The 27,272-nt window shown below is 37.8% G+C and overlaps 1 protein-coding gene across 21 annotated transcripts in view; it reads right to left on the bottom strand.

Annotated features, from left to right (window-relative positions):
• SETD5 (SET domain containing 5) overlaps positions 1-27,272 on the bottom strand; it is a 79,304-nt gene that overhangs the window by 10,336 nt on the left and 41,696 nt on the right. For 11 of the 21 annotated variants that reach the window (XM_060631652.2, XM_078442779.2, XM_078442780.2 and 8 more), the window contains 12 exons: positions 26,363-26,401; positions 22,966-23,208; positions 22,253-22,401; positions 21,712-21,829; positions 20,919-21,028; positions 19,732-19,984; positions 19,250-19,333; positions 17,726-17,983; positions 16,719-17,039; positions 16,061-16,303; positions 10,737-10,866; positions 1,241-1,485 (listed from right to left, as the gene is read on the bottom strand). In XM_060631652.2, the coding sequence (XP_060487635.1) occupies positions 1,241-1,485; positions 10,737-10,866; positions 16,061-16,303; positions 16,719-17,039; positions 17,726-17,983; positions 19,250-19,333; positions 19,732-19,984; positions 20,919-21,028; positions 21,712-21,829; positions 22,253-22,401; positions 22,966-23,208; positions 26,363-26,401 (2,193 nt within the window). The remainder of the gene's footprint in view (positions 1-1,240; positions 1,486-10,736; positions 10,867-16,060; positions 16,304-16,718; positions 17,040-17,725; positions 17,984-19,249; positions 19,334-19,731; positions 19,985-20,918; positions 21,029-21,711; positions 21,830-22,252; positions 22,402-22,965; positions 23,209-26,362; positions 26,402-27,272) is intronic. The other 10 variants (XM_078442787.2, XM_078442789.1, XM_081794986.1 and 7 more) reach the window with 3 other exon arrangements.

Genomic DNA, 27,272 nt, shown 5'->3' with positions numbered 1-27,272 from the left:
CACAATTAGACCAAGTAAAGTTAGTAAGGCCTAAATCAGCTGCTTTAATGTATGGCAGAAAAGAATGCCACAGGAAATTTGGTAGAGTAACTTCTCTAGAAACCAAATGTAACCAAGAAGGTTCTCCCTGCCTCTTCCCCTCCCCCCCACTCCTGCCAAAGAGGTCTGCTCCCAAGTGATACAGTCTACTTCAGGTATAGAAATAGGTTCCTCTTGCTTTCAAGGTTGCTAGCTATCTCTTTCTGAGTTAGCTATTCAGAAGTCCAGGTATTTTTAATCTCCATGCTCTCATAAAGGCTGAATAGGGAAGAAGGGACTGGTTAGAGCATTCACCTTCATCAAAGAACACATTCATCAAAGAACACATCTGGAGAAGTTACAAGCTAGGGGCAGAGCTGAGTGTTTAGTGATGACAACAGTGTTTTCTAAGAAAAAGGAAGAGACAGTGTCTGTTTAGTTAATTTCAAAGGAAAGCAACATGCAATAGATGAAGTTTTTTAATACACAAGGATTCTTTCTACTCAGTAGACCTGCTGTCACCCACACTTGAACATGAATGTGATTGACAATTAACTTTTTTAAACAGCTAAGATATATATTTCTAACTTAAACCAGAGGGTGAATGTAACAAATCTGTCTCATTATGAACGTATGTTGTTAGCCTCTTTCTACTTTTCATTCCTAACACACTGTAACAAGAAGGGAAAGTAACTTAGAGTAGGAAAAAAACTCATTTGCCACAAACCGTATCTCAAAGCTTTTCAAATCTCTGTTCACAGAGGCCACAACAAGAATACAAAACAATAGGGAAAAACAACTCACTGATTTAAAGGCCTAGAAAGAAAGACACAATCAATCAGTATAATCTGGGCTCTCAGGCTGGTATCCTTAGTGGTTATTATGCAGCTAGAGACCTATTTTAAAACCAAAGTACAGACCAAAGACAAAGATGGAGATGTAGCATGCTTACTACCTGCAGTTACGGAGAATGATAGATTGACTGCATGCAAAAACAGATGAATGTCATCCATGGTAGAACTATTCCTTTTGAGCGAAGTATGAGGACTGCCAAGATGAGAGGCTACCAGGTAACAGGTCACATTGACCCTGAGGGTTCCTGTTCTCTTGCCAAGACTGGCAGGAACACGATCAAGATACATTTGGAATATTATACTTGAAATGAGGAGGGGCAAATGGTAATTTTCATATTCGGCACTCCCAACAACCAAACCCAAATCACCTCAAACTGCAGAGGAGTATTGCAGCGACTAGCAGTAGTAAGAGACGTGATTGGTGAGAACATGAGGCTGTATCCATTTCGACACTCCTCTTCTGGGTGAGATGGGCCAGGTGTGGTCAGCTGGGGGCTCTTTGAGCCTGAATTGGGAGGGGGTGGTGTGACTGGAGAAAGAGGCCGCAGTAACTTGGTGACATTCTGCTCCATCAGATAGCGAGACTTCCATTTCTTTAATGGGCTCAACAAGTCTGTGAAATACAAAGCTTGGATGAGAGATTGCAACCACAGCTTAAAGGGAGGCTCTGTAGTAAAGCCATTAATCTCTAGCCCACAATGGCTCTTAACTCCTCTTCTGCCTCATCCCACTGTCACCTCCTGCAATCAAACCAAAAGCCCAAAGAACTCTTTAATTGCCACAATTAAAGTAATTCTCAAAATTCTCTATCTCCCAATCACCAGATGAATCTAATGACTGGACCCTAGAACAAATTTAATCTCTTACAGTGGAAAATACAAACTTTAATATTTTACTTTGAGTTTCCAGAAATCTCAAATTGATGTCACTTTGTTAAAATCACCCTCTACTTAATTGCCATGTCACCAGCACAAGCTTCTAGAATGTTAATTCCATGCTCCTTTTATCTTCTCTTGTGTATTTTTGCCATTTTCAGCAACTTTTTTTTTTTTTAATTTTTTGTTTTGTTTTATTTATTTTTGACACACAGAGAGAGACAGAGCATGAGCAGGAGAGGGACAGAGAGAGAGGGAGACACAGAATCTGAAGTAGGCTCCAGGCTCTGAGCTGCCAGCACAGAGCCCGACGCGGGGCTCGAACTCACAGACTGCGAGATCATGACCTGAGCCGAAGTCAGACGCTCAACTGACTGAGCCACCCAGGTGCCCTTCAGCAACTCTTTCTACAATGTTCTGCTTTAGCAGGAAAAGCTAGTCACCTATGATTGCCTGGCCTGTATCTAGCCCCTAGTTTTAGAGTGCTTCAAAATAGGAAATTATTTTCACAAAAACTTCTCCCCAATCATTTTCAAATACAAGGCTGATCCATTTTCTGACTGAACACCCTACACTTCCTATACTTCTTGGATCTACTACACTATGTATTTTAATGACCACAAGGGTCAAAGCACCTATCTCACCTTCTCAGAGAAAAATATCTACCTTTTAAATTTACAATAAAAAAATATCTATTTACTTAATACCTACTATATGGAAACCACTGAATTAGGTATGTGAGGGGAGGTCATCATATATTCCATTTAAAAGAATTTACAAATTTGTAAGGATGGGAAAACATACATAAAACACGCTTAATATTTTAAGAATCTTGACAGATGTAATCATACTGCTTTGTGTTTGTAAAAAATAATTATGCTTTTAAGTGCTTATTACATGTTAAATATTAAATACCAGGTACTATACTATGTGCTTTATGTGAATTCTAACATTTAATTTGAACAACTCTAAATCCAGCACTATTATCATCACTCTCATTTTAAAGATGAGGAATCTGATGTGCAGAGAGATAAAGACTAGGTAATTTAGTTCCATTTACATTCTTAATGACTAGGTTAAATTATATCCCCAGGGCTTAGTGGAAAGAGTAGCATTTATCCCAGACCTTCAAGGACAAGTTTTGGGACAGTAGGTCATGATACAGAGCTATGCTTCAGGAAGATTACTCTGGCAGCAATGGTTAGGATGAGACTGGACACTGGGAAACTATTTGGAGTTAATGGAGAAGTTGACAGGGTTATGAGGTACTGAACTAGGGTAACAGATGTGGAAATGGAGAAGGAAGAATAAATGCAAAATATACTGGAGATGCTTTTTCTCCTGATATGTGAAATTTTTTTATTTTCCTAGATTGGAAGTATATTCGTATTTTTCTTGTGTTCCAGAAACTGTAAGTTTTCTTTCTTATTTTTCTCCTCTGAAAAGTGCCTAGGTATAAAAAACAAACAAACATGTGATTCATGACATGTTTAGAACACTTTTTAATGCACTTTAAGAGTCAAACAGTGAATTTTTTTAAAGATTGCTATAAAAAGACTGCTATACTGCTAAGTCCAATATTAACTACTAAAGGGAATTACGTAAGTAATGAAGCTCACTCTAGAAGAGTTAGAAAGTACAGCTGAACCCTTCCCTTTCCCTTCCAAATCAACTTACAGGCCCTTCATATAAAACTGAGTTCTTATAATGGTATCATATTCAAAATAGACCTGGTATCTGCCAGCAGTCGTTTGTCTTTTTTCTACCAATACTATATTTACAATTTTTTTCAAGTTTCATTGTTTTTCTATACATACATAGCTTTTAAATTTTATGTGGTTAAACCTATCCACCTTGTACAGTTTTTATCTTTACTCAAATACTTTGCAAAATTATATTAAAAAAACCACCACATATTTAAACACACACAAATTGAAATCATACCCACAAATGAATGCACTAATATCCTGGTGCATGTTCAGCTAGACCTTTTTCTTGGCATGGCCTTAAACTCTTGTCTACATATCAGTGCTCACTCAGGAACACACGGTAAAACTCTTTCCATGACAACGGAAATCTACAATTTAGTTTTTAGTGGCTGTATGGCATTCATATCATCAAAATTAACCAATGTGAAGTATGTGCACTTTTTTGCTATTATAAATATGCCTCAGTGACCAGTAATCTTTCTCTTAGATATTTATGCACCTGTCTAGTATTTAGGGTGAATGGCTAGATGCAGGATTGTTAAACCAAAAGCATCTTTCCATAGGCTCAACAGCTTTATATTTATTCCGGTGTGAATTGTCTACTCATGTCCTGTATCCTGTTTTCTACGGGGTGTTGATCTTGTTCTTTATTAATGTATTTTTTAAATTTATTATTTTGTTATTTGGAAGAGAGGAGTCGGGGTGGGGGGGGAACGAGGATTCGAAGTGGGCTCAGAGCTGACAGCAGTGAGCCTGATGCAGGGCTCGAAATTAAGAACTATGAGAGCATGACCTTACCCGGTCAGGTGCTCAACAGACTAAGCCACTGAAGGCGCCCCTTGTTCATTTCTAAGGGCTTCATAAAAAAGAATGTTGATCCTTTGTCAAAAATGTTTTATTTTCCCAGTTTGCTATCTGTCTTTTAATTTTACTAAGTTTTTTTTGGTTATACAATGTGCTACATTTTAATTCAGTCAAATGTATAAATCATTTCCTTTATTTTCTGCCTCTGACATCATGAATGTTTCTTCTGCCCACTACCTCAAGACTATAAAGAATACTGGCCTATTTTCCCTTTATCTCCTTACTTAATTTTTAAATTTAACTCAAATAAAACGAACTTCAGAAGGTAGTGATTATCCTTTTCACATGTCAAAACAGCACATTCTTCCAAAATCTTTAATAATTAAAGAATTATAATTTCTCCACTGATTTGAAATATGACATCTTATTAGATTTTTACATAAACTGGGTTTAGTTCTTTTTTTAAAAAAAAATCTTTTTTTTAAACTTTTTTTTTTTTAATGTTTTTATTTATTTTTGAGAGAGAGAGAGACAGAGCATGAGCAGGGAAGGGGCAGAGAGGGAGGAGACACAGAATCCGAAGCAGGCTCCAGGCTCCGAGCTGTCAGCACAGAGCCTGATGCAGGGTTCAAACTCACAGACTGTGAGATCACGACCTGAGCTAAAGTCAGTCGCCTAACCAACTGAACCACCCAGGTGCCCCCCCAAAAAACTTTTTTTAATGCTTATTTATTTTTGAGAGAGAGAGAGACAGAGTGTGAATGGAGTGGGGCAGAGAGAGAGAGAGAGAGAGACAGACAGAACCTGAAGCAGGCTCCAGGCTTTGAGCTGTCAGCACAGAACTGGATGCAGGGCTTGAACTAACATAGCCCTGAGATTATGACTTAAGCTGAAGTTTGATGCTTAACCAAATGAGCCACCCAGACGTCCGAGTTCTGTTCTTTTAAATATTTTTTTAAAGTTTTTGTTGACAGAGAGAGTGACAGCGTGAGCTCGGGCTAGTGGGGGAGGAGCAGAGAGAGAGAGGGAGAGAGGATTTGAAGCGGGTTCTGTGCTGACAGCAGAGAGCTTGATGTGGGGTTGAACTCCCCATGACTGTGAGATCATGACCTGAGTCAAAGTCAGATGCTTAACTAACTGAGCCACCCAGGCGCCCCTCAGTTTAGTTCTGTATACCTGCTGTCTAAATGGCATCAATACTGACATCTGTTTTAGTAAAACTGCTTGGGCAATTCTAGTTATTCTACTCTACCTCTCCAAAATACTTTGGCTTTTCTAGCATACTTGTTTTTGCCAGTGAACTGTTGAAATCATCCATCATGCTAACACTACGTTCCCCCTGCCGCCAAAAAGCCAAAATTTTGATTGGTATTGTATTAAACTCATGAGTAACTAAGGAAGAATTCTCACTCAACACCATGGCACCATCCTTCAGTTACTCATGCCTTCATTTATCCCTCTTCATATATAGATCTGTCACATTTCTAATTAATGTTACTCTCCAATGTTCTCTATTTTTTTGCTACAACTGTGCATTACACGTCTCCCTGTATGTTATTATCTACACGTTATTCTTAAAAATGTCTATATACTTTTGTACCCAGCTACCCTACTGATCTCTACCAGTGTTTCAGTTACCTCATTTGGCTTTTCTAGGGAGATAAAGCGTATTATTTGCACACATTGGTAACACACACATCCTCTTTACCCATGCTTTTCAGATTTTTTTGTTTTTGGTAATCACATTGGCTAATAGTTCTAGACACTGTTAAATAATAATGGCAAGTGGAATAATTTGAAAACCCATTTTTAAAATTTATTTTTAATTGAAGTTTAATTTAGTATACAGTGTTATATTAGTTTTGGTGTACTTGATAATGCATTTTTTAAGGTTTAATGTCGTTTTTACATGAAGCATAAATGGCAACTGTTTTTCAGATAGATGTAAAAAAAAATCATAGGTATTTTATTAGATTTATCATTAAATTCATATTTACTGTGCTATTACTCCCCGTCTTCCATTTAGCCTGCTAATAAATTAATTATATGAATAATTTTTCAAATACTGAACCATCCTTACATTCCTAGAAGAAATTTCACTTGGTCATAATATACTTTTCTTTTGATATATTTTTTTTAATTTTTAAAAAATGTTTATTCTGGAGAGAGAGAGAACACAAGTGGGGAAGAGGCAGAAAGAGAGGGAGACCCAGAACTGGAAGCGGGCTCCAGCCTCCAAGCTGTCATCAGAGAGTCCAACATGGGGCTAGAACTCATGAACTGTGAGATCATGACCTGAGCCGAAGTCAGATGCTTAATCAACTGAGCCACCCAGGCACCCCTTCTTCTTCTTCTGTTTTTTTTAATTTGAGAGCGAGCGAGAGAGAAGGGTAGAGGGAGAGAATCACAAGCAGGCTCCACACTCAGCATGGAGTCCGACACAGGGCTCAATCCCAAAACCCTGAGACTATGACCTGATCTGAAATCAAGAGTCGGATGCTCAACTGACTTAGCCACCTAAGCACCCCTTTTCTTTTGACATTCTTACAGATTGAAGATTCAGATCACTGAAATCTAATTCACAAAAGTAGTAAGATGCTGTTTTGGGGGGCTTAGTTTGAGAAAATGAATCAAGGGTGAAAAATTTAATAATACTGTATAGTGTTTCTACCAAAAGTATGTACACATAGCAAATAAATTATACCACTCCTTTACTGCTTGAAATCCAGCTTGTTTTCATCCTCTATATTTTTGCAGTTATTACTAATTCTATGACTAGTACCTTTGTATAAAACTTTGGGCCTATGTTTATTTCTGTAGAACAGATACCCAGAAGAACTAGTAGGTTAAGAAGTATTAGTATTTTATTTATTTATTTTGATAGACACAGAGACCGTGTGAGTAGGGGAGGGGCAGAGAGAGAGGGAGACAGAGAATCCCAAGCAAGTTTCCCACTGTGAGCACAGAGCCCAATGTGGAGCTCAAACTCATGAAACGGTGAGATCATGACCTGAGGTGAAACCAAGAGTCACTTAAATGACTGAGCCACTGAGGCGCCCTATTATTATTATTTTTTTAAGTTTACTTCAGTCATCTCTACCCCCAACATGGGGCTGGAACTCATGACCCCAAGATCAAGAGTTGCATGCTCCAGCGACTGACCCAGCCAGGTGCCCCGGAGTATTGGTATTTTTATGCATATGCTAAACCTTACCAAATTGCTGGTAGGGATACTACTCTCCTGTCTTTTTTTTTTAATGTTTGTTTACTTTTGAGAGAGAGAGTACAAGCAGGGGAGGGACAGAGAGGGGAACAGACAGACGATCAGAAGTGGGCTCTGCACTGAGAGCAGCATGGACAACATGGGGCCCGAACTCATGAACCACAAGATCATGGCCTGAGTCAAAGTTGGATGCTCAACTGACTGAGCCACCCAGGTGCCACTCTCCTGTCATTTTTATTGCAAATCCTTTCTCTCAATATACTGCCCTCTATTATCTCAGAGACAATATAGACCCAGAAACTTTATTCAAGTTTGACCTTCACAAAAAGTACTTGAATGTGCCAAGAATTTGCTTTGGCAACGATTTAATTCTTTTCAATACTCCAAGTAAGTAAAAATTCCAGAATAATTTACCAAATTTTGTTTCTGGCTATTCCCTACACATACACACACCCCCATCATTTGGGCACCAGCATTGTACTAATTTAATTACTAGCTTCCAGCTTCATATAACAAACTAGTTTTGTATTTCTAGGGACAGCACTTCATTGTCATTATTCTTTTTCAATGTTTTTCTTCTTTTCATGTTTAGATAAACTTCATTTCACCAAATTCTAAAACCAAGCTAGTTTGACAGGAACTATACAAAGCTGGGGGGGGGGGGGGGCGATGGGAGGGAGGAGGTATTAATTTTATTTATTCTTTCCATGAAGGAATAAAAGACTTTATCTTCATTTCCTGAAGACTTTAAACATATTTCTCAGTAATGGTTTACTTTACATGTCCCGGTAAGGTTATCCCTAAGCAGGTTCTTAGTTAAGTTTGAGAATGAAAAAATCTTCTTCATTTCCTTAGTATATAAATGCTATTAATTTTTGCCTATGTACCTTCTATCCAGTGGTTTTAAGAAACTCAATTCTAGGTTTTTCCACTGGTTAGACTTTCCTAGGTACATATCTACATTACTTGCAAACAATGAACATTATGCCCTCTCTTTCCCGAAGAGCAGTTTTATTTTTTATTTCTATATACCTTTAGCTTTTTAGGAACTTAGAATCTTTGATATATCTTCATAACTAATTTCTGCAAATACTCCATAAATACTCAACAAGAAAGAGCATTTTGTGTAAAACAATGTTAGTAATAATTCCTACTATGGGTATGATACCACACCAAACACTGTGCACACATTATTTAACTTATTAATCTCATATAACCTCTATAAAGCAGGTATTACTATTCCCATTTCACAGAGGAGGCTCAGAGATGCTTAGTAACTTGCTCAACATCATGTAAAGGGTACAGCTGGTCCTCAAATTCAGTTGAATTCTTTTTACTCTACCAGTCTACTTCCCTTTCTTAACATCTCCTTGGTCTTTAAAACAAAACAAAACAAAACAAAACAAAACAAAACAAAACAATCCCTTAGGATTTACATTATCTTGCAGCAATATACCAAGTCGTTCATTTGACTATTATTTGGTTTTAATTAAAAATTCTCCTTTTGGTTATATTGTTCCTTAAGGGCAAGGTGTGTCCTCTGAATGTTTCTTACTGCTAAAGATGAGAGCAAAAATTCAATAAAGGTTGGTGACTAACAGTCCTAATTCCATTCCAACAAGGACACAGAGTAACAAAGACACTCTGCCTATGAGTCTTTGCTAGTCAGGACACAGGCTGCTATACAATGTCCCTTTCCCAACCTCAGATACAGACACACAAACGCAAATGTGCATATGTATGTATACTAAATACAAGATTTAAGTTGTACTTTCACTGTACTGTATAAACTGCCAATAAGTTGATAAGATTGATGGAAAGCTCATATTAGCATTAAATTTTTTTTTTTTAATGTTTATTTTTGAGAGAGAAAGAGACAGAGTGTGAGCGGGGGAGGGAGGGAGGGAGGGAGGGAGGGAGAGAGGGAGAGAGGGAGAGAGAGAGAGAGAGAGACAGAGAGAGAGAGAAACACAGGATCTGAAGCAGGTTCCAGGCTGAGGGGTCAGCAGAGCCTGACATGGGGCTCAAACCCACGAACTATGAGATCACGACCTGAGCCAGAGTCGGATGCTTAACCAACTGGGCCACCCAGGCACCCCTCACCATTTCTTTATATTAATCTGGTTTGAGTAAATCTCCCTAGTCTACCACGTAGGAGAAGAGTAAAATACTTTAAGAACATAGTATCATTTATCTTGCACATGGTTTACACTGGGATTTCATTATCCTGGGGTCACACATGTGAAAACTTGTAAAGTATAAGCCAATCTAGAGAGAACAATTAACTAAATTAATAATTTGAAAAAGTATTTTTTAGTAGTCTACTTTTTTCCCAAATATTATGCAGAATTTTAACATAAAGCCGACACTACTAGTATAAACCTATTTAATTCAAGTTCATATTTATTCAGCAAGTCAATGAAGAGAAACAGTGAAGTAGTTTTTATGAAAATCTGAAACACTGTGTCACATTAACTGTAGTCTTACATGACCTTTAGCATATAATTTATCTTGTTTTTTTTTTTTTTATTACATAATATTCACAAAGTTGATTTAGAGATAAACTTACGGAAATCACAGAGAACTTTTCAACTGGGCTGAAACTGGCAGGAGAAACTTTGGTAAAGACTGTCTCAAAATAAGTTAATATCACAAGTTCAGGCACCAGTGATTTCAGTTGCAATTCAATTAAAATTACCCTGCAAGAGTTACTTTGAAAACCAATGGACCTGATGATTTTTTAAGACCTTCTAATTTAAAAACTCACAAGGACTTTACATTTGATTCAAAGCCATGTCTCCTCAAAAATTTTACACTAACTGTGGAAGCCCTTTTGAAAACAATAAAGTTGTAACAATTTCTCATTTACTTCATTCATCTCCTTCAACCCATCTGTATTTTTATTCTTTTCCTGAACAGCGTCCCACATCTTTCTTGCTTATTTCTCCTCTTATAAATATGGATATAGATTTCCTAAACTTACTACTTTAAATGTATCTAACCTTTTTATAACCATTTCTGCTGTTATCTGTACACTGTCTAGTTCCTTCTTTGTCGGCACGGGAAAACTGTTCCCTGACTTGAGATCTCTCTCTTCCTCTGTAAAGACAGATGTAAAGTAACTATTTAGATAACAATGCCTTTTTTTTTTTTTTTTTTGGGTATCAGACTTTTCAAGTAATCAAACTGAATTTTTTTATGTGGACCAGAAATAATCATTGCTTACATATTCAGGAAGGTTTGAGATACGTACCTGCATTGTCTTTGCAGATACTAGAAGAGTTACTATTCTCGTTACTTTGGTATAGGTGCTGAGTTCTAGTCTCTTGGGGTACAGATGACGTTTGAGTCATCCCTTCTTCCAAGGCTTGCTTTATCCAGCGCTGTAATAGGAGAAGAACCAGGGAATTATCAATAATCATTCAGAACTATTTAGTAAAGCTATTTTAAATACATTAACCAGATCATTCCACATCAACTGGTGAGAGATGCACTCCAACACACATTCAATTCCAGAGTCAAGTATTTTTTGTGTTTCAGCATATTAGAATATTGCCCCAACAATCCTTTTATGGGGCAAAAGTGAGAAAATCTGGATTACACATAATGAGATCCCATCAAAACACCAAAAACCAATAAAAAATGATTATTCAACTTTTCATATTGCTTAGGATGGGGTAAATGGGAAGACATCAAGAAATCTTAGCTTTCATTTAAGAGAGACTCTGATCATATATTATAAAACCTGTACATAAAATAAGTGCCTAGAAAGAAGATAAAAGATCTTTTAAGAGTTGTCTACCCTGTGCTGGGGATGTCTGAAGAGGTAATAGAAAAGCTTCACAGGAAGACTTGATGAGAATAAACAGCTCTTCTGTATAGGTACAAAATACTTCCAAAAGATCTACTCTTAGACGGAATAACCTGTGAGTTCTTTTTTCCCTATCAAGTACTTTGGTTAACTTATGGAAGAATAATGCAAATCACCAGAACAAATGAACTTCTGTAGAAACCAAAAAGGGGAAAAAGTCAAAAAGAGCTCCTAATCAGTCACATTTTTTGTAGCAAATACAGGAACTACAATGATGAGATATAAATTCAGGTCAGAAAAGTGAGCCTGCAAAGATTAGGATAATAAGATTATTCATCCTGGGGAAGAGAGAAAATTTCTTACCTGTAATTGTGTTCTCTTAAGATACACAGTTGTAGGTTGCTCACCACTCTGTGGCTCTCCTGCCCTGACATAAGACAGATCGAATTTTGATAAACATCAATTTCTGAATTAGACCCTCCCCCAAATAGGAAGAGCAAAGGTGATTATAATTTTACACCTTCAGAGAACAAGTATTACAGGTAAGTAAATATTCTCTTCACCAAAGAGGGCAAATAGATTCACCCTCTTAGAAACTTAGGAAATAATCATTTCTTAGGAAATAATGCGAGGAATATTTTACCAAGGAAAATTTTACATCGTGTAAATAAATGGCTTTGTGGTCTACCAAATGAAAGCAAAAATAAAACTAAACACAAGGCAGTTAAGAGTGAATAAGCATATAAAAAAGAGATCTGAACAGTCAAATGAATTGCACCAACATTTTATGATATGACTAGGTCTCTGAAAAGGCAAAACAAGACCAAGAATGAACTCTTATACACAGAATACTGATGTAAAGATGAACTGTCAGAAACATAGCACCTTACAGTATAGAAGAGACCTTAGAGGTCACCTTGTCCAAAGCACTCATTGTATAGAGGGGGAAAATTAGGCCCTGGAGGACAAAATGAGTGAAAAATCCTTTGTTACAGATACCTTTAGTACAAGTTTTTCTTTTCAGAGCAGATGACAGGACTCACTTGGGGTCACTGTGCTTTCCTCCAAGAGAAGATAAGTTCTTATATTTCCAGTGTCAAGTAGATGCACTCATAAAAGAATTTACATTCTGGATCTGATGACTACAAAAAGGGAAAATAAAACCAGGACAGGGGCATTCTAAAGAATAAGATGCTGCTATGGTTAGCTATAAGGTCAAACACAGAAACACGATCAAACCCATTCCTCTACTGTATGTGTACACAATATAAGAGCCAATAAAAAAAGAACGTGAACATATGTTTGTAACTAACAAAGTTCTTTAATAACAACTTTAGATATCCCCAGCCCCTCAGTTCTAGCTATAGTTATTAGCTAAAAAGAATACTTCCTCCTTCTCCAAAACTCTGTATGAAAGTTTTTAGAAGCTTAGAGATAGGTGAGAGAAATGTTTTAAAGAGTTTCATTACTATGGGGAAGGAGCAAGGAAGTAATCTGGGTTTTGGAGTCCACAAAGATCTGAACTAAAACTTGGCCATGCCTCTACTAGCTGCCTAACTCTGGGCAACCCATCTAAGACAAAGCTTCTGGACCTATAAATCAAGGCCCATAATACCAACTTCACAGGGTTGTCATGAAGGCTTAGTGAGAAAATGCATGTGAAGAAAGCTTATAACATATTACAAGGCACATATATTTAGTGAAGATTTGTTCAACTGTATTTCAATGCTCTGTATAAAGGTACACAGATTAATAACCTCCCCAGCGCATACAATAAAATACCAATGCAAAGTGAAGTGCTTCATTTTCAGTCAGGATAGTTTTCTAAGAAATCTGGAAGACCAAATCCCTCACACCCCACTCATATTATACCTACAAGTACGTTTAAAGAAGATTTAGAAAGAATAAGGAAGGACGCTAGTGAAAGACTGATTAGCTATTCATCAAATCAATGCTCGCATTTTAAAATAAGTGAACACACAAAAGATATGCCATAGTGTGCTTTTTAAGAGCTATGATTCAATATAATTTAGAAATTCCAGGGACATCAAAAAATGTTCTGTCAAACATTCTAAGAATCTGGATGCAAAATATACACACGCAACTTTACATGGCTTTTAATTTATGAGGCTTTTATGTCATTTAATCAGGTAAGAAACAACAGGCCTATCAGCAATGCACACTGTACTAACTAATCCCATGGACGATGGTTTTTCTCATCTGTTTACATTCTCCTCTGAGACTTTCAGAAATTTATCCAATTTTGTTGAATAATGTAGATCTTCATAGGTCCTACACTAGGACCTAAGTGTTCTCTCTAGCCAATCTAAAAATAACTCTTTTCCATTCCCACCTAGGATAAAGCTGGGTTCAATTTCTAGATAAAAGACCCAATTTCATTAATTCTGCCCTTTAAAAGTGAAATTTTTAGTTTGTAATATAATCTTCATGTTAATAGTAAACATTAAACCTGTGACTTCAACTCAATTCAGATCTAAGCTTAAATAATTTTAAAGACCCAATTTAAGTAAAATAATTTTATCAGATATCTAAGCATACACAGCCTGAACTCTTCCTGAGGCCTAATATGACGTATATACATAAAAGTGCCTGAGCAGAGCCTGCAGAAAACAAGACTAAGGATGGTCAGACACATTTGGAGAATATAAAATGGGCATGAGTTAAATGGGTTTTTTTATCTGCTGCCAGTAGAGATACAAAGATGATCTACAGATATGTCTTAAACTATAATGAGGTAAAAAGAGTTCTAAGAAATGGATTTTCTATCAGATTTGAAATCATATTCTCCATGTTTCTGGTTTTTACAGGGCACTGTTAGTTGGAAAAGCAAGACTGATTGCATCAGAATGATTAAGGGGGCCTTTCAAGAGGCCTGTTTATACTATTTACAATTCAGACTTCATTATTAATCTGTAGTAAATGATTGCCTGCCCTTCTCAAAGGACCAATATAGGAGATACCACTATCTGGCTTGATAAGATGCTTCAACAGTTAACATTCTTAGAAGTCTAGTGTTATGTCCAGTCAAAAACAGAACAAAAGGAAAAACCTCTCTCATATATATTAAGTCATCACCTGACTTGCTCCTCCAAACTAAAGACCATATCTAATTGTCACACCTTCTCTAATTGTTCAATAGCATTCTAAAAATGTAGTTAATATTTTGAGCTGTTACTCTTCATGAGGGACTGAACTAAATTTAATAGAAGATTAGATTTGCATGCCATACCAGAATTAACACAACTCTCCAATTATTACAGAATAAGGTTAATCATAATGCTCATTACATGCAAGCAATTTTTTCTCCCTCTCAGATGATCTGTAAGATCCAAGGTAAGTGACTTGGTGTAAAAATGTATCCCCAGAGACCCAACCCTCCTTTATCACTTAGGCAAATTTCTATTGTTTTTTTTTTTCCCCCTCAAGAAAGATGTCATTGTTTTTATTCTTGACATGTGTAAGTTATCCATGTGATTGTATTATCTAAAAGCCTCCCTTTTGGCAAAGATCTCATGGTCAAATTTCTCCTTAGGGGTTATTCTATTTATTAAGGTTATTTAAGTAAACCATTAGATGACTCAAATGCTTAGGTAAGATGTGCAATGAGGAAGACTTTCTTCAGTGTATGCTACCCATTCAGTGGTAGTGCCCTTCCTTTGTGCACAGAACCCTGTTGCCCTCCTCCCCTCCATATCCCACACCACTTTATCTCATCTTTTATGCCCCCCACCCCCAAGAAATAATTTCTGCTCTTTGGGGAAGAGAAAAGCTTTAAGTTTGGAGGAGTCAGGGAAGACCTGCCTGGAGTTGGAGACTTCATCACATCAAATAATCTATATGCAGCATCCTCATGTACGTGATGCCAGTGGAGGAGGGCAATGGCAGACACTGAGGAAGGCAGCCTGAATCCAGATCTGAGGATAAGAGAAAAGGGTGTTCCAGGGAACAGACTCTACCTCAAAGGAAGACCAAATGAAAGGGTGTCCTAAACTTCTAGAAACACAAAAACGACATTATAGGTCTGAGGGAGTGATCTATTCTCAAGAGACACCTTTGGAAAATATGCAGGCCTTCTGGGAATTCTGAAAGAGCATTCCAAAAACAACCATCAAACTCTACTGCCACTAGACCCAAAAACAGTATGTAACTAGAGAGACAGTGGGGAGAGGGGGAGAGAAAAAGAGAGAGAGAGAAAGAGAGAGAAAATTTATAGTAGGTTCCATATTTACTAGGGAATAAACAGTCCAACTTGTTTGTTATTTGATCAAGGAACAGGAATTATGCCAATTATAACAGGATTTCTCCTCTACTCTCACTCAAATAAGAATAGTAATTAAATAAATTCAAAACACAATTCGATCATTTTTTACTTATGCAATAGTGCTCTAGAGTACCTGGGGCCCAATCTCACACAGTAATCACAAATGGACACATTAACTAATACCACAAGAGCACACCCTGAACATCCCTCCCTACTCAGTCATCAAGTGCTGTGTGCTCTCAACTCAGTAACTTCAAGGGCTCTCGGAAAAGACAACAGTCAACATTCACAAATTGAGTACCAAAAATGCAGTATATATCCCATTTTAGTCCTACTGACTCGTGATGCATCACTATTCATGGCTGAAGAATTAACTCATTAAAAACTTACATGGGCACAGAGTGGCTGCCTAGAAAATATGTTAGGTATGCCACAATTACAGGCATTCTAGGTTAAAAAAAAACCCACATAAACACAGACATACCTTTTTACAGGAGCTGAAGGTGCCATCAGGCAGAAGGGGCCTTCGACGTCTCTCAGGGATAAAGGGTGAGCCAAAGCGAATGTAGTGTTTGGGGGTGGTGCAAATTAATGGGGAATGGATAAGACCGGGTAACATGTTCAGGGTTGTTGCCAGTACGGTTGGGTCCGTGGTGATACGTAAAGGGCACTCAACAGGGCATTCTTGCTTCTCGGCTTTGTCATTCAACCATTCTGTAACTAGATACTAAGGTAAAAAAGAGATCATTAGTCAGTGCTGGAGATGTAAAACCCAGAAGCAGCAGTGTAGCTCACAAAGACAAACCTCAGCTAGAAACTAGGACAGAGGCAGATATAGCAGCTGCAAAGAATATGAACTGGGCATTCAGAATGCAAGGTATCTTCCTCCACCCTTTCCATGACCATTAAGGGAGAAATAATTCCAGCTAAAAGCAATTTAAGCTTTTAAAAAGCTTAAAGTTAAGGGAACAAAAAAAGGTAGTAGGATGGTTTCAGCTTGCTGCCTCAAACAAAACTTTTTATCTAAAACTTTCTCTCTAGTAAAACTTGGACGAGTCATTATTTTCTGGACATTACAGATCCTCTCACTTTACTAAGACACCGCTCTTGCCAGATTAGACTTACGAAGATTTGTGACTTACTTTTTTGGTTTTGGGGTACTTAGGTGCCGCACGGTTGACATGGGATCCAGTAACTGATACCACAGTTGGGTCAGACCCTATTAATTGCCTGTTTTCTCCTGAACTGTCTGTATTTCCAGCTTCAGTAGGAGTCACAGAGCTGTTATTTCCGCCCTCTTCCAAGGCAGCTTGTGACAACTCTGCCTGTTGTGCAATGGCCTGCTTCTGACGCTTTAGTCTTTGGGCTGAACTGGTCCGGTACCGAGAAATGCGACTCTTCGGTCGGGGCCTAGAAGGCTTTGCTGGAGGTGGCTTGGGGACTGGCTTTTCTGGAGCAACATCCTGTGACAACAGCAGAGTGAAATGCTTACCACAAACTTCTTATCAGCAAACATTCTATCCAGCCTCCTATTCACTTGAAGCATTCTGAATATTTAGTGGTGAAAAAAAAAAAATGAGTATTTAGAAATGCTAATCTCAAACATAATCCTTAAAAAAAACTTACACAAGTCAGTCAGAGGTTGTAGGCAGATGCCTATTTCTTTACTAATAAGTATTTATAAGATAGGTCAAAGTCAGCTGAAGGTAGCTACCTAATTTTAGGGTTCTAAGAACCCTAAAGTAATTCTTTCCTTTGTTTCTTTCCCAGGTACTGAGGTTAGGCTTAAGGCTTAGAATTCATGGCCAGAGTAGGGAATGAAAAGATTCGTTCATCCTGTGAATCTTAGGAAAGGTCAGGTGCCTAACTGTGCTATACAGAAGAACGGAAAGAGAAACAAAATGATTTTTATGAACTCACCATCAACAGTTTTATCTGGCAGAAACAGTATGAAGTTACATTCTAGTCTGAAAGTGTCTAGTCATTCAAATTGTTTCCCTGATTCCCACAAATCAGCTGATGAAAATGGCCTTTTTTATTGTAATATGAGGTGAAGCTGAAAATGCTGATTTTAACTATTTCAAAAGATAGATAGCGGATATTAGTAAAAGCAAGGATGTCTAAGGCGTGGAGTCTTTCCATCTCTTACCCCTGCTTGGGAAGACCTCCGGGTGTTCACTCCAACAGTCTGTGGGGTGCTTGGGATGGTCATGTTTGAAGCCAGGTTGCTAACTTCAGGTTCAGGGGCTTCAGTTTTTGCCTCTTCTCCCCCAGGGGTCTCTGAGGTGGTGGTAGTAATCTCTATGTCAGAATTGCTTTGTTCTAAGGGCTGATCCCGCCGCTTCTTTCTTTTCTCTAAGTTTTCAAAAGCATGCATGATGGCTTCGACCTTCCTGTCTTCCCGGGTCTAGAAAGAAATAGCATTAACACAGAAGGAAACTTCAATAAAAGGTAGAGATATTTTTCAGGAAATGTTATTATTAATGGAAATTCGTAGACATTTAAAGACATTTGCCAGTTAAATGATACATATATTTTAGAGAACATAAGTGAAAACTAAAAATAACTTTAAAAAAATTTTTATTTCAGGGAGGTAAGTGAGCAAGCGGGGGAGAGGGAAGAGGGAAAGAGAAAAGAATCCTAAAGCGCCTCCACACTCAGCGTGAGGCCTGATGTGGGGCTCAATCTCACAACCCTGGGATCATGACCCAAGCTGAAATCAAGAGTCAGAAGCTCAACTGACTGAGCCACCCAGGTGCCTCCCAAAAATAGCCAGGGTGCCTGGGTGGCTCAGTCGGTTAAGGGTTCGACTCTTGATTTCGGCTCAGGTCATGGTATCACAGTTCGTGGGATCAAGCCCTACCTTGGGCTCTGTGCTGACAGCGTGGAGCCTATTAGGATTCTCTCTATCCCTCTCTCTCTCTGCTCCTCTCCTGCTCATGCAACTGTCTCTCAACATAAATAACTTTAAAAAAAACAAGAAGAAAAGAAAAAAAGTCATCAAAATCAATTTTTCTCATGGTTTTCAGAATTCAAAAATAATGAAGTAGATTTTAACTTCTCAGGACCAGAACTAAACATGGCTGGCTTCAGCAATAGAGTAGAATTTTTGAAAACATGTGACCAACAAAAGTTTTATTTTTATGTCAAAACTCACACAATTCCAGGGGCACCTGGGTGGCTCAGTCGTTAAGTGACTGACTCTTGATTTCAGCTCAGGTCTCAGTTCCTGAGATTGAGCCTCACATTGGGCTCTGCACTGATAGCACAGAGCTTGCTTGGGATTCCCTCTCTCTCTGCCCCTCCCTCACTCTCTCTCAAAATAAATAAACATTAAAAAAAAACAACCCCCAAAATAAAAAAACCCTCACCCAATTCCATAACAAGAAGCTCTAACATACATATTTTGTTCCAACCAGGCAGTTCCTTGGAAACCAGATTGTTAGTAAGAACCCTCTTAAGACCGTCCTCAGATAATAACCACTAGACCACTACTATGTGTGTCTCTGAGATAAAAATAAATAAATCATAATGAAATAAAAAGTAGCCCAAATTGTAATGTGCAGGTGACGGTATGGTATCTTTGTCAAAGAAAGAGATGATACAAACTGAGAAGAGAAAGGGTTCACATGCTGTGGGTAGCAGGAACAAAAGGATATTAGAAAGTACCCACCCTTCTGCTATGAGCTGGGTTCTCCTGGTCATCTGTAACCTCTTCTTTCTCTTCTTCTGCTTTTTCTTCTGGATTGTCTGTTTCCTTTAAAACAGAGGCGATATTCAGCTGTACTCTTAAGCTCTAAGAAAAAGCAATCTTTTTTTTTTCTGGTAGCTTAAAATCCTCTAGAAACATTTTCTAATACTTCCTACAGTGTTATTCATGTGAGACCACATGGTAAATGCAAACGATAAGCATCATTCTCTGGACTGAAACATGGAAAGCAGCTGAAAGGATGTGTTTGACATTATAAAAAAAAAAAAAAGAAAAAAGAAAAGAGAGGGAGAAAGACAATGAATGAATGCACACCCACCTTGATATGAAGGGCATTAAGTGTTATTATGAACTCCCTACTTATAACAACATGTGGCAAGCTGGGATCCTCTTTATTTGCAGAGAAACAATACCATAGCAACATCCTCTGACCAGGGGAAGATTACCTCATGGTCACTGGACACAGTTACTTTCTCAGGAACTTGTTCTGATTGCTGATTGTTATCCTCTTCTGGAGCCTCATTCTGCTGTTCCATCTCTAGCTCTTTCCGTCGTGCTTTTCTACGTCTTGTCTCTGCTCCTATGGTTGGTAAGCTTGGAGGAGGTGGGAGTGGTGGTTCTGCAGCATTGGGATTCCTTTTCTGTATAGGGCAATTCCGGTTCCCCTTGTGACATGCACAGTCCACTTTATAATTACTGCTCCAAAGAAACAACCAAGAGTGCTTGTCTTAGTACCCATGAAAAATCAGTCCTACTGTTCTATTCATCCTCTTGGAATAACAGTATAGGAATTTCCTCTAGTATAATATCTCTGAATACATTAAACAGATACATTAGACTCCTATGAATACTTCTCAGTATTTGCTACTCAATATTTGCTATATTACCTCCAATTTTTCCCTTATATATGGTCAGTGGAAAGGAAAGAAAGCCTCCACTAAGTTCAATTCTCCCAAATGTCTTTATGCTATTTACTGGGCAGTGAATCAATAACAGGGGCTAAAGAGGCCATACTTCTCTTGTGCCTTCCTTCACCTCACTTTTAACCTAATGATTCCCTACTTATTCCTAATACCTTTCCATCTCATACCTGTGATGAACATCAAGTTAACATATAATCTTTTTGGCCTAAAAGGACCAAGAGAGAAAGATCATGAATTTTGCAAAATCCATCACGTATTTATCTGTGACTTGCCATCTCAGTTTTTCTGCTTTGTCTCATTCAGAGAGATTACATGGTTTGAATGGGTGAGGTGAACTTTAAAATTTTCATTCTATATGATCCCTGGCACAAGTGCTGTGTGCATAACAACAGATGCTACTGCAATTTCTTGGGAGTGTCTCATACCTACCCTTTTACTGTTCTTGCTATAGAGACATAAAGACAAAACACTGTTGGTTAGGAGACCAGTGAACACTGTCATAGTATGTATCTGTGTCTCTAGGAAAAAAAACATTAACCCTAAATCTGTCTCTCCCTCCACATTTTCCAGACAAAAAATGAATCACTCATGGAAAGATGAGGTTAAAAAAAAAAGGAAATAACAAGGAACAAAAGCAGACTGATAGAAGAGCTTAATGTGTAAAAAGTAAGACAAGGTCATTCATTTAGGAAAGGTTTTGGAGGTCTTACCAGTTACTGTACTCATAATCAAATGCTATCGTGACCTCAGCATCCTTGGTGATGGCAGACACCGCATAGATACATAGGTGAATCATCCCATCTGCAATCATGTGTCGCACCTGTGTGAACATGGCTTATGGTTTACAATTTACCATAAAGACCAGGAACTCTCCATAAGAGAGAAAAATAGTATCTCTCCACTTAAGAGTTATGGTAGTCTGTTACTTAACTCCATCATTTCATATGAAACTCTTACACAGTAATTGTTTGAAAATTCATACTTTTGAAATAAATAGAGAAACCCTGAGATGTCAGAAATGAGCATAAGATCTCTGCTCTACACTTAAAGCTGTTGTCAGTTGTACCAGAGAATTAAAATTCCTTAGCCTATAAAAAAAAAGCTCTGTGGATTTTCTTGCTGAATTTGATGGCAGTTGCATGGATTATGCAGAGTAATGAATTCTAGAAATGTCTAGCATCTCCCTTACAACACTATTACCGAAAATCTAAAAAAATGACATCTTCTTTCATATAGTAATTTCTTTAATAAGACATTTCTCTTTAGCAAATGCTAACTTGCTTTCTCCCATTTCTGCCTTCTCTAAGAAATCCTCCACCTGCTCCCATCCTGTCAGATAGAATAAAAGCATCATTACTTTTGTTTTTTTGTATCTTATGATAACAGATCATAATCATTATCTACAGACCTTATATTAATCTGGGTGAAGTTTTCAGACTGCATCTTCAGAAGACTTGTCCTTTGGTGATTCCATTCAAAGAGAAGTTGCTACAGAAATCTTACCTCTGCATTTGGTGTACACGATCTTCTGATGAACCGAGCATCATTACCGAAAGTACGTGCATCCACACACATCTCTACACCATTGAATTTTGAGTAGAAGAGCACAAAGGGGTATGGTCTAAGGGATATAAGTGAAACTCCTGTAATTCTCAACACAAATAAAAAGGCCACCCCATGACTTCACTTCAAATATGAAGCATATGCTGACAGAAGCAGCAGCAGTCCTTTGCAATTCCTAAACTTGAAAAACATCACATGCCTGTCTGCTTTTGATTAAACAACAAGCACAAAGCAAGAAATGCTTGGCTTGCAAAGGAGTCATTACTGCTTTATACATTAAACAATTTATAGATTTATCTGCACATTTTTCCTGCAAATAGCAGACAGACTTGAGCTTATCTGAGCTGTAATCTTTTCCCTAAGACCATTCTATCAACCAGAATGTTTTTTCTTCTTTCTTTCTCTCTTTTTCTTTCTTTCCAGCCATACCACTCTGCCAGGCCCACTTTAGCCCTCACTGCTCAGTGAATGATGTTCTTACTTTTTGAAGAAATGCCCATTGACCTCAAATTGCTGTCGTAACATGACTTTCCCTCGATACTCTATTATAAGAGTGTCCAAAGCCAAATCTCTTGCAGCCCTCAGGATCTTCCGGTGCTTTTGAACACGAGTGACTCTTCCCAACTGTAGCTAAATAAAACCAGAGTATTAACATTAGACAACAGCAACACCAGTACGGTAGACAGTTAATATATTTCCTAATTGAGGAAAAGGCACCAATATTTTCAGGTTTTATTTGTATGCAATTTAGCTCAATAATCAGAAATTCTTCAATGATAAAAGCTTCTAGGAAAACAGGCTCCACCCAATGAACCAGTCACCTCTTCCCTCACAAAAAAGCAAGAAAAGATCAAAGAGAAATACACAATTAAGATTTTAGTGGCTCTATGTCTAATGTAAGAATGAGAAAGAACAACCTTAGCTTTCTATTAATCTTAAAAATTCCTACTGAGGCTATATATCATTTCCTATCCTAATTTATCTGTTTTTAATTAATACTTTAAAAATATGTATCCAGACAGTTTCCAGTCACTACAACTTGCTTTTGGTTCAAGATGCTCATCAGCTGGCTAATTTGTTATTCTAAGGATTATACATTTGAAAGAAATGGTAATCCCATTATAGGCCCTCTTTCTGGGTTCAGAAAGTCTCAACTACTTACTTATAGGGAGTCTTTTACCCTTTGATCCTTACCTGCATTTGGGAACCAATAACTGTATTATTACAGGCCAATTCAGTCTTATTAATAGTGTCTAAAATAGCAGGTTTGCCCACAAATTCCTTGCTAGAATGTAGATGTTGTTCAAGGGCGTTCTGTACATCTGCACTGTACTGATTAGTGAAAGCTTCTTCATACTGATCAGTCCATAGTCTTATCCGATTTTCCCATCCCTCAGTTGTATTCTCATCTAAATTCTGTGCTTCAGAAGGAGAATTCTGTAGAGAACAAAGGTCAGGAAGGTTAGGAGAATCCATGCATAAAAATGGGGGGAAAACAGGCTGTATTTCCAGAGAAAATTAATTTTCACTTGGCAGTTGGTGTGGCATAAAAGAGCAATGGCCTGGGAGTTAGGGGATCTGACTTCTATCATGGTTTTGTTACCAATGAGATGTGAGACCTTGAACTTCTTAGACAAGAAGTTTCCTCATTTATAAAGTGAGAAATTTGGATCACAGTTCCATCACATCACTGTGATTTTATGACCATTTTTAAATCACAGAAATAAATTTTGTTCTTATCAGAAGAATGACATCAAGTTCACAAGAAAATCTTCATAAACACGAACAGAGATACCTGAAAAGATCACGCTGTTTAAATTTCCATACTGAACTGAACATCTGTGTTAGTGTACCAGCCTAAACTGGTATTTCACTTCTCTCCAGTAGAATGTTTGTTTTTTGTGACTTATTATTTTCATTATACAATTAAATACACGATAGGTCTAAAAATACCTGTGACCCAAATAAATAACCCATAATCTCACTTCCCAGAGACAAAGTTATCATTTTGGAATGTATCTTTCTAGCACTCAAACTCTGACAGTTTCAACAGCTGCAGTCTGAAGAACAGAGGTGGGGGCAGGGGAGTGGGTAGACAGAGTGTAGAAAATGCTGAGAGGTACTGTGGGATACTTCTCTAGGAAAAACGCTGCTCTCTATGGTGACAATTCTGAGAAAAAATTATTTATCTACAACATTATCCTAAACAGTTTTTACATTTGAGATACAGAGACACAGCTTAAGTATGACACATATTCTCCTCCATGGTGTCATCAGAAAACAAACACACACTGATAGTGATGATGTCATACCAGTGATGACTAGAAGGAAAAGATACCATAGTGCCAAAGCTACTTGCAAATCCATGTCCAAACTAAAGTTGCAAATATGGGCATAAGAAAATTAAATATACTTTCCATGAATGACACAGAAAACATATCTATTTTAACAATTGCTTTCTTTCACTTTTGTGTCACTGTTTTTGATGAACTATTGTCTATCGTCCTTTTCCCAAGGAACAGGGGAATGAAAAGAAAAAATTAACACTTTCACTACCCTTCTCACCACAGTCCAAAAGAATGAACAATAAACAAAGGGATCTAAGAAACACCTGAGGCCAACACACTGAGAACACAGTATCACCTGAAGTATCAGGAGCAGTTAAGCCAAAGAAAAGTACAAAACCTGAGATGTAAGGGTGCTTATCAGACTGGGGATTAGGGGGGCCCAAACAGTATTCCCAGGTTTAAACATTCAGTCGTGATCACTCAACTGATGACTTACTACGCTTAATTTATACTAGAAGCCTTTGTCACATTATTAGCTGTTGTTCACTAACAGAACACTGACTACTCTGCTGTTCCATTCTTCTAGGTACTAGAAACCCCAACTCAGTGGATTTAGAGCATAGTTCTTGAGCAGAGGTGATTTTTCCCCTAGGAGACATCTGGTAATATCTGAAGTCATTTTTGATTACCACACTTGGGTGTATGTATTACTGGCACCTAGTGGCTATGAGTAGTCTCCAGTAGGCAAGCTCTTGATTTTGGGATTAGAAATCCATATGATGAATACTTCCCATTCTTATGTGTCTCATGCACATCTTTGGTGGTGCTCTTACTAATAATTAATTCTGTGTACAAATTTGTAACCCAACTTAGAATTCTGATATGAGAATCAAAATAAACTAGTATTTTTTTTATTACTTTAATTTTAAAATGCCTATGGAACTGTCAACAACTTGAAAATACAAGCAATTTACACGTAGAGGTTTATATGTAGTTTTCACGGGCAGCCAGTCAATACCTTTCAAAAGGTTTTGAACATCTGGAGGCAAGTTACAGCAGTTGGCTGATAAAAGAGAAACGGGCTTAACAGCTGGAATCAGGGCTATGTCTGCCCCATAAGTCTATTTAAGGTCCCCTCTAAGCAAATGAGACAAAAATAAAGGGGCAGTGAAGGCAAATGTGACCTCTTACAGGAGACAGATCTAGCAAAAAAAAAAAAAAAAAAAAAAAAAAAGAGTAAGTTGTGTTCCAAAACATCCTAGGACTCTTGATGCTCGTGGGCTCTAAGTCCTTTCCCAGTGCTTTTACAGGTATGTACAAGTCTGTTTATGGGTATATGCAAGGTGAAGCTTTCATATTTTAGATAAAGTGTCACCTGTGATCTTCATTAACATCAATCATATTGGTACTCCATGGATACTTATGTGTATTAATCCTAATAAAGATTTTCCTTACTAAAAGATTTTAATATTTATGCCATATAACTGTCAACAGGAAAGATTCTGCTTCTAACCATTTACACATTTAGGGATAGAAATGCTTATAGAATTAAATTAGATATTAATTCTAAGTAAATGTTATGAAGCCATAAGTAATGAACTGGGTGGGAGCTATGCTATCCTCTTACATATACATAGGTAAAGAAAAATACCAGTATAATCAAATATCCTTTGGGGAAACTGTTATTACCCAGTACCACTGCCATGTAATTTCTCAAATCTCCAACCACTATCCAGTATCACCTAATAAGCTCTTTCATTTGATAAGAAGAAAAGAAACACACTAGCATAACCTGCATCTTCTATATCAAGGAGGTATGCCCGGGACAAAACAGTTCAAAAGTAATTCCAGTAAGAGTAATTCCTATCAATAATACTACTTTCTTAACTGATGAAATTTATCCTTCCAACCGCTGCTTAAAGTCCAAATGGTGCTAGGGTGGGTGTACAAGAGACCCCGTATCACCAGAAAAACCTCAGTTTGGAGGTTGAGGCCAATTACAACGACAGAACACATCAGCCTCATTTTGTTTGATAAAATGTCACTTCCCCCCACCCCCCGCCCACCAGGAAAGCAGCTAATGAAAAACCAGTAAATGAAGGCTCATTATAGAAAGGGAAAATATTTCAGAAACAAGAAAACCTACTTTGGAGAAAGGCTCTATGAAAACTGAATGGCAACAATTACAAACTAACAAAAAGCAGAGTCCAAGATTCCCAGACCATCAATGTCAGGAAAGAAGCTGACCAAAATGCAAGATCACAGTGAAGTAAAACACAGCATCAGGGAAGAATACCCCTTACCTTCATCCGCAAGGACTTCCGGGATCCCTCTCGAAATGCCTATCCCAAAGAGGAAAACAAGTAGAACAAAACAAAACTTGGTACCAAGAATGACAGTTATACCTATCTGAGACTAAAACTAAGGCAAGAACTAGTGTTTTAGTCTGTCCCCTTTTCCCTAGGTAATAAACACAGTGGAATTCCCCACACTGTTATCAAGAACAGGGGCAGCTCTAGGCCAGTGACCTTTGAGGCTAATTCTGACACTTTCCATTGTGAAACTAAGTAATTAACAGGGAAGAGCATGCATCACTTAAATCCTATATGCACTCCTGTCACTAAAAGAAAAATAAAAACATTTCATAAGGTTGCAGATTTACCAGTTTTGAAATTAAGAAGGAAACAAAGACCAATCCCCTTAACAAGGGGTGGGCAAGTCACCTAAGAGCAACAGAGTTGCCATGATGGGGAAGAAAGAACACCAAACAGAAGAGGTTTCTCCTGGAGACTTTTTAGTTGAGAATACATGAAAGTGACCACAACACTGAGGAAGCCTAAACCATTCAAGAGAAGTTTCCTCACTTTTTTGAAACAAGGAAAAAACAATCAACCCAATGACATGAGGTGGGCATGTACCAGGACAAGAATTTCAGACTGTATTTTGGGACTGAGGAGGTGGGGAGATACTGAAGGACAGCGGAAGCCTAGAATGGAGGTTACGGTACCTATGGGTTTGGCCAGGCGGGGCTGGGATTTCATACCTGGGATGGGGTTTGGAGAAGAAACTTTGTGCCAGTTGTGATGGTATGGAGTGGCAGAAGAGAGGTTGGTCTACATATTCACAACACAGATTAGCCGATTTTTGCCAAGTAGAGCAAAAGTGGCCCTTCAAACATCTGGATCAAACTTCTTAAAAGAATTTTGGTGCCTT

The sequence above is a fragment of the Panthera onca genome, chromosome A2 (assembly GCF_046562875.1).
Source record: "Panthera onca isolate mPanOnc1 chromosome A2, mPanOnc1 haplotype 2, whole genome shotgun sequence".
In the NCBI taxonomy this organism is placed as follows: domain Eukaryota; kingdom Metazoa; phylum Chordata; class Mammalia; order Carnivora; family Felidae; genus Panthera; species Panthera onca.
Note: the sequence above shows the minus strand (reverse complement) of the source record. Positions and strands in the feature narration are given on the sequence as shown.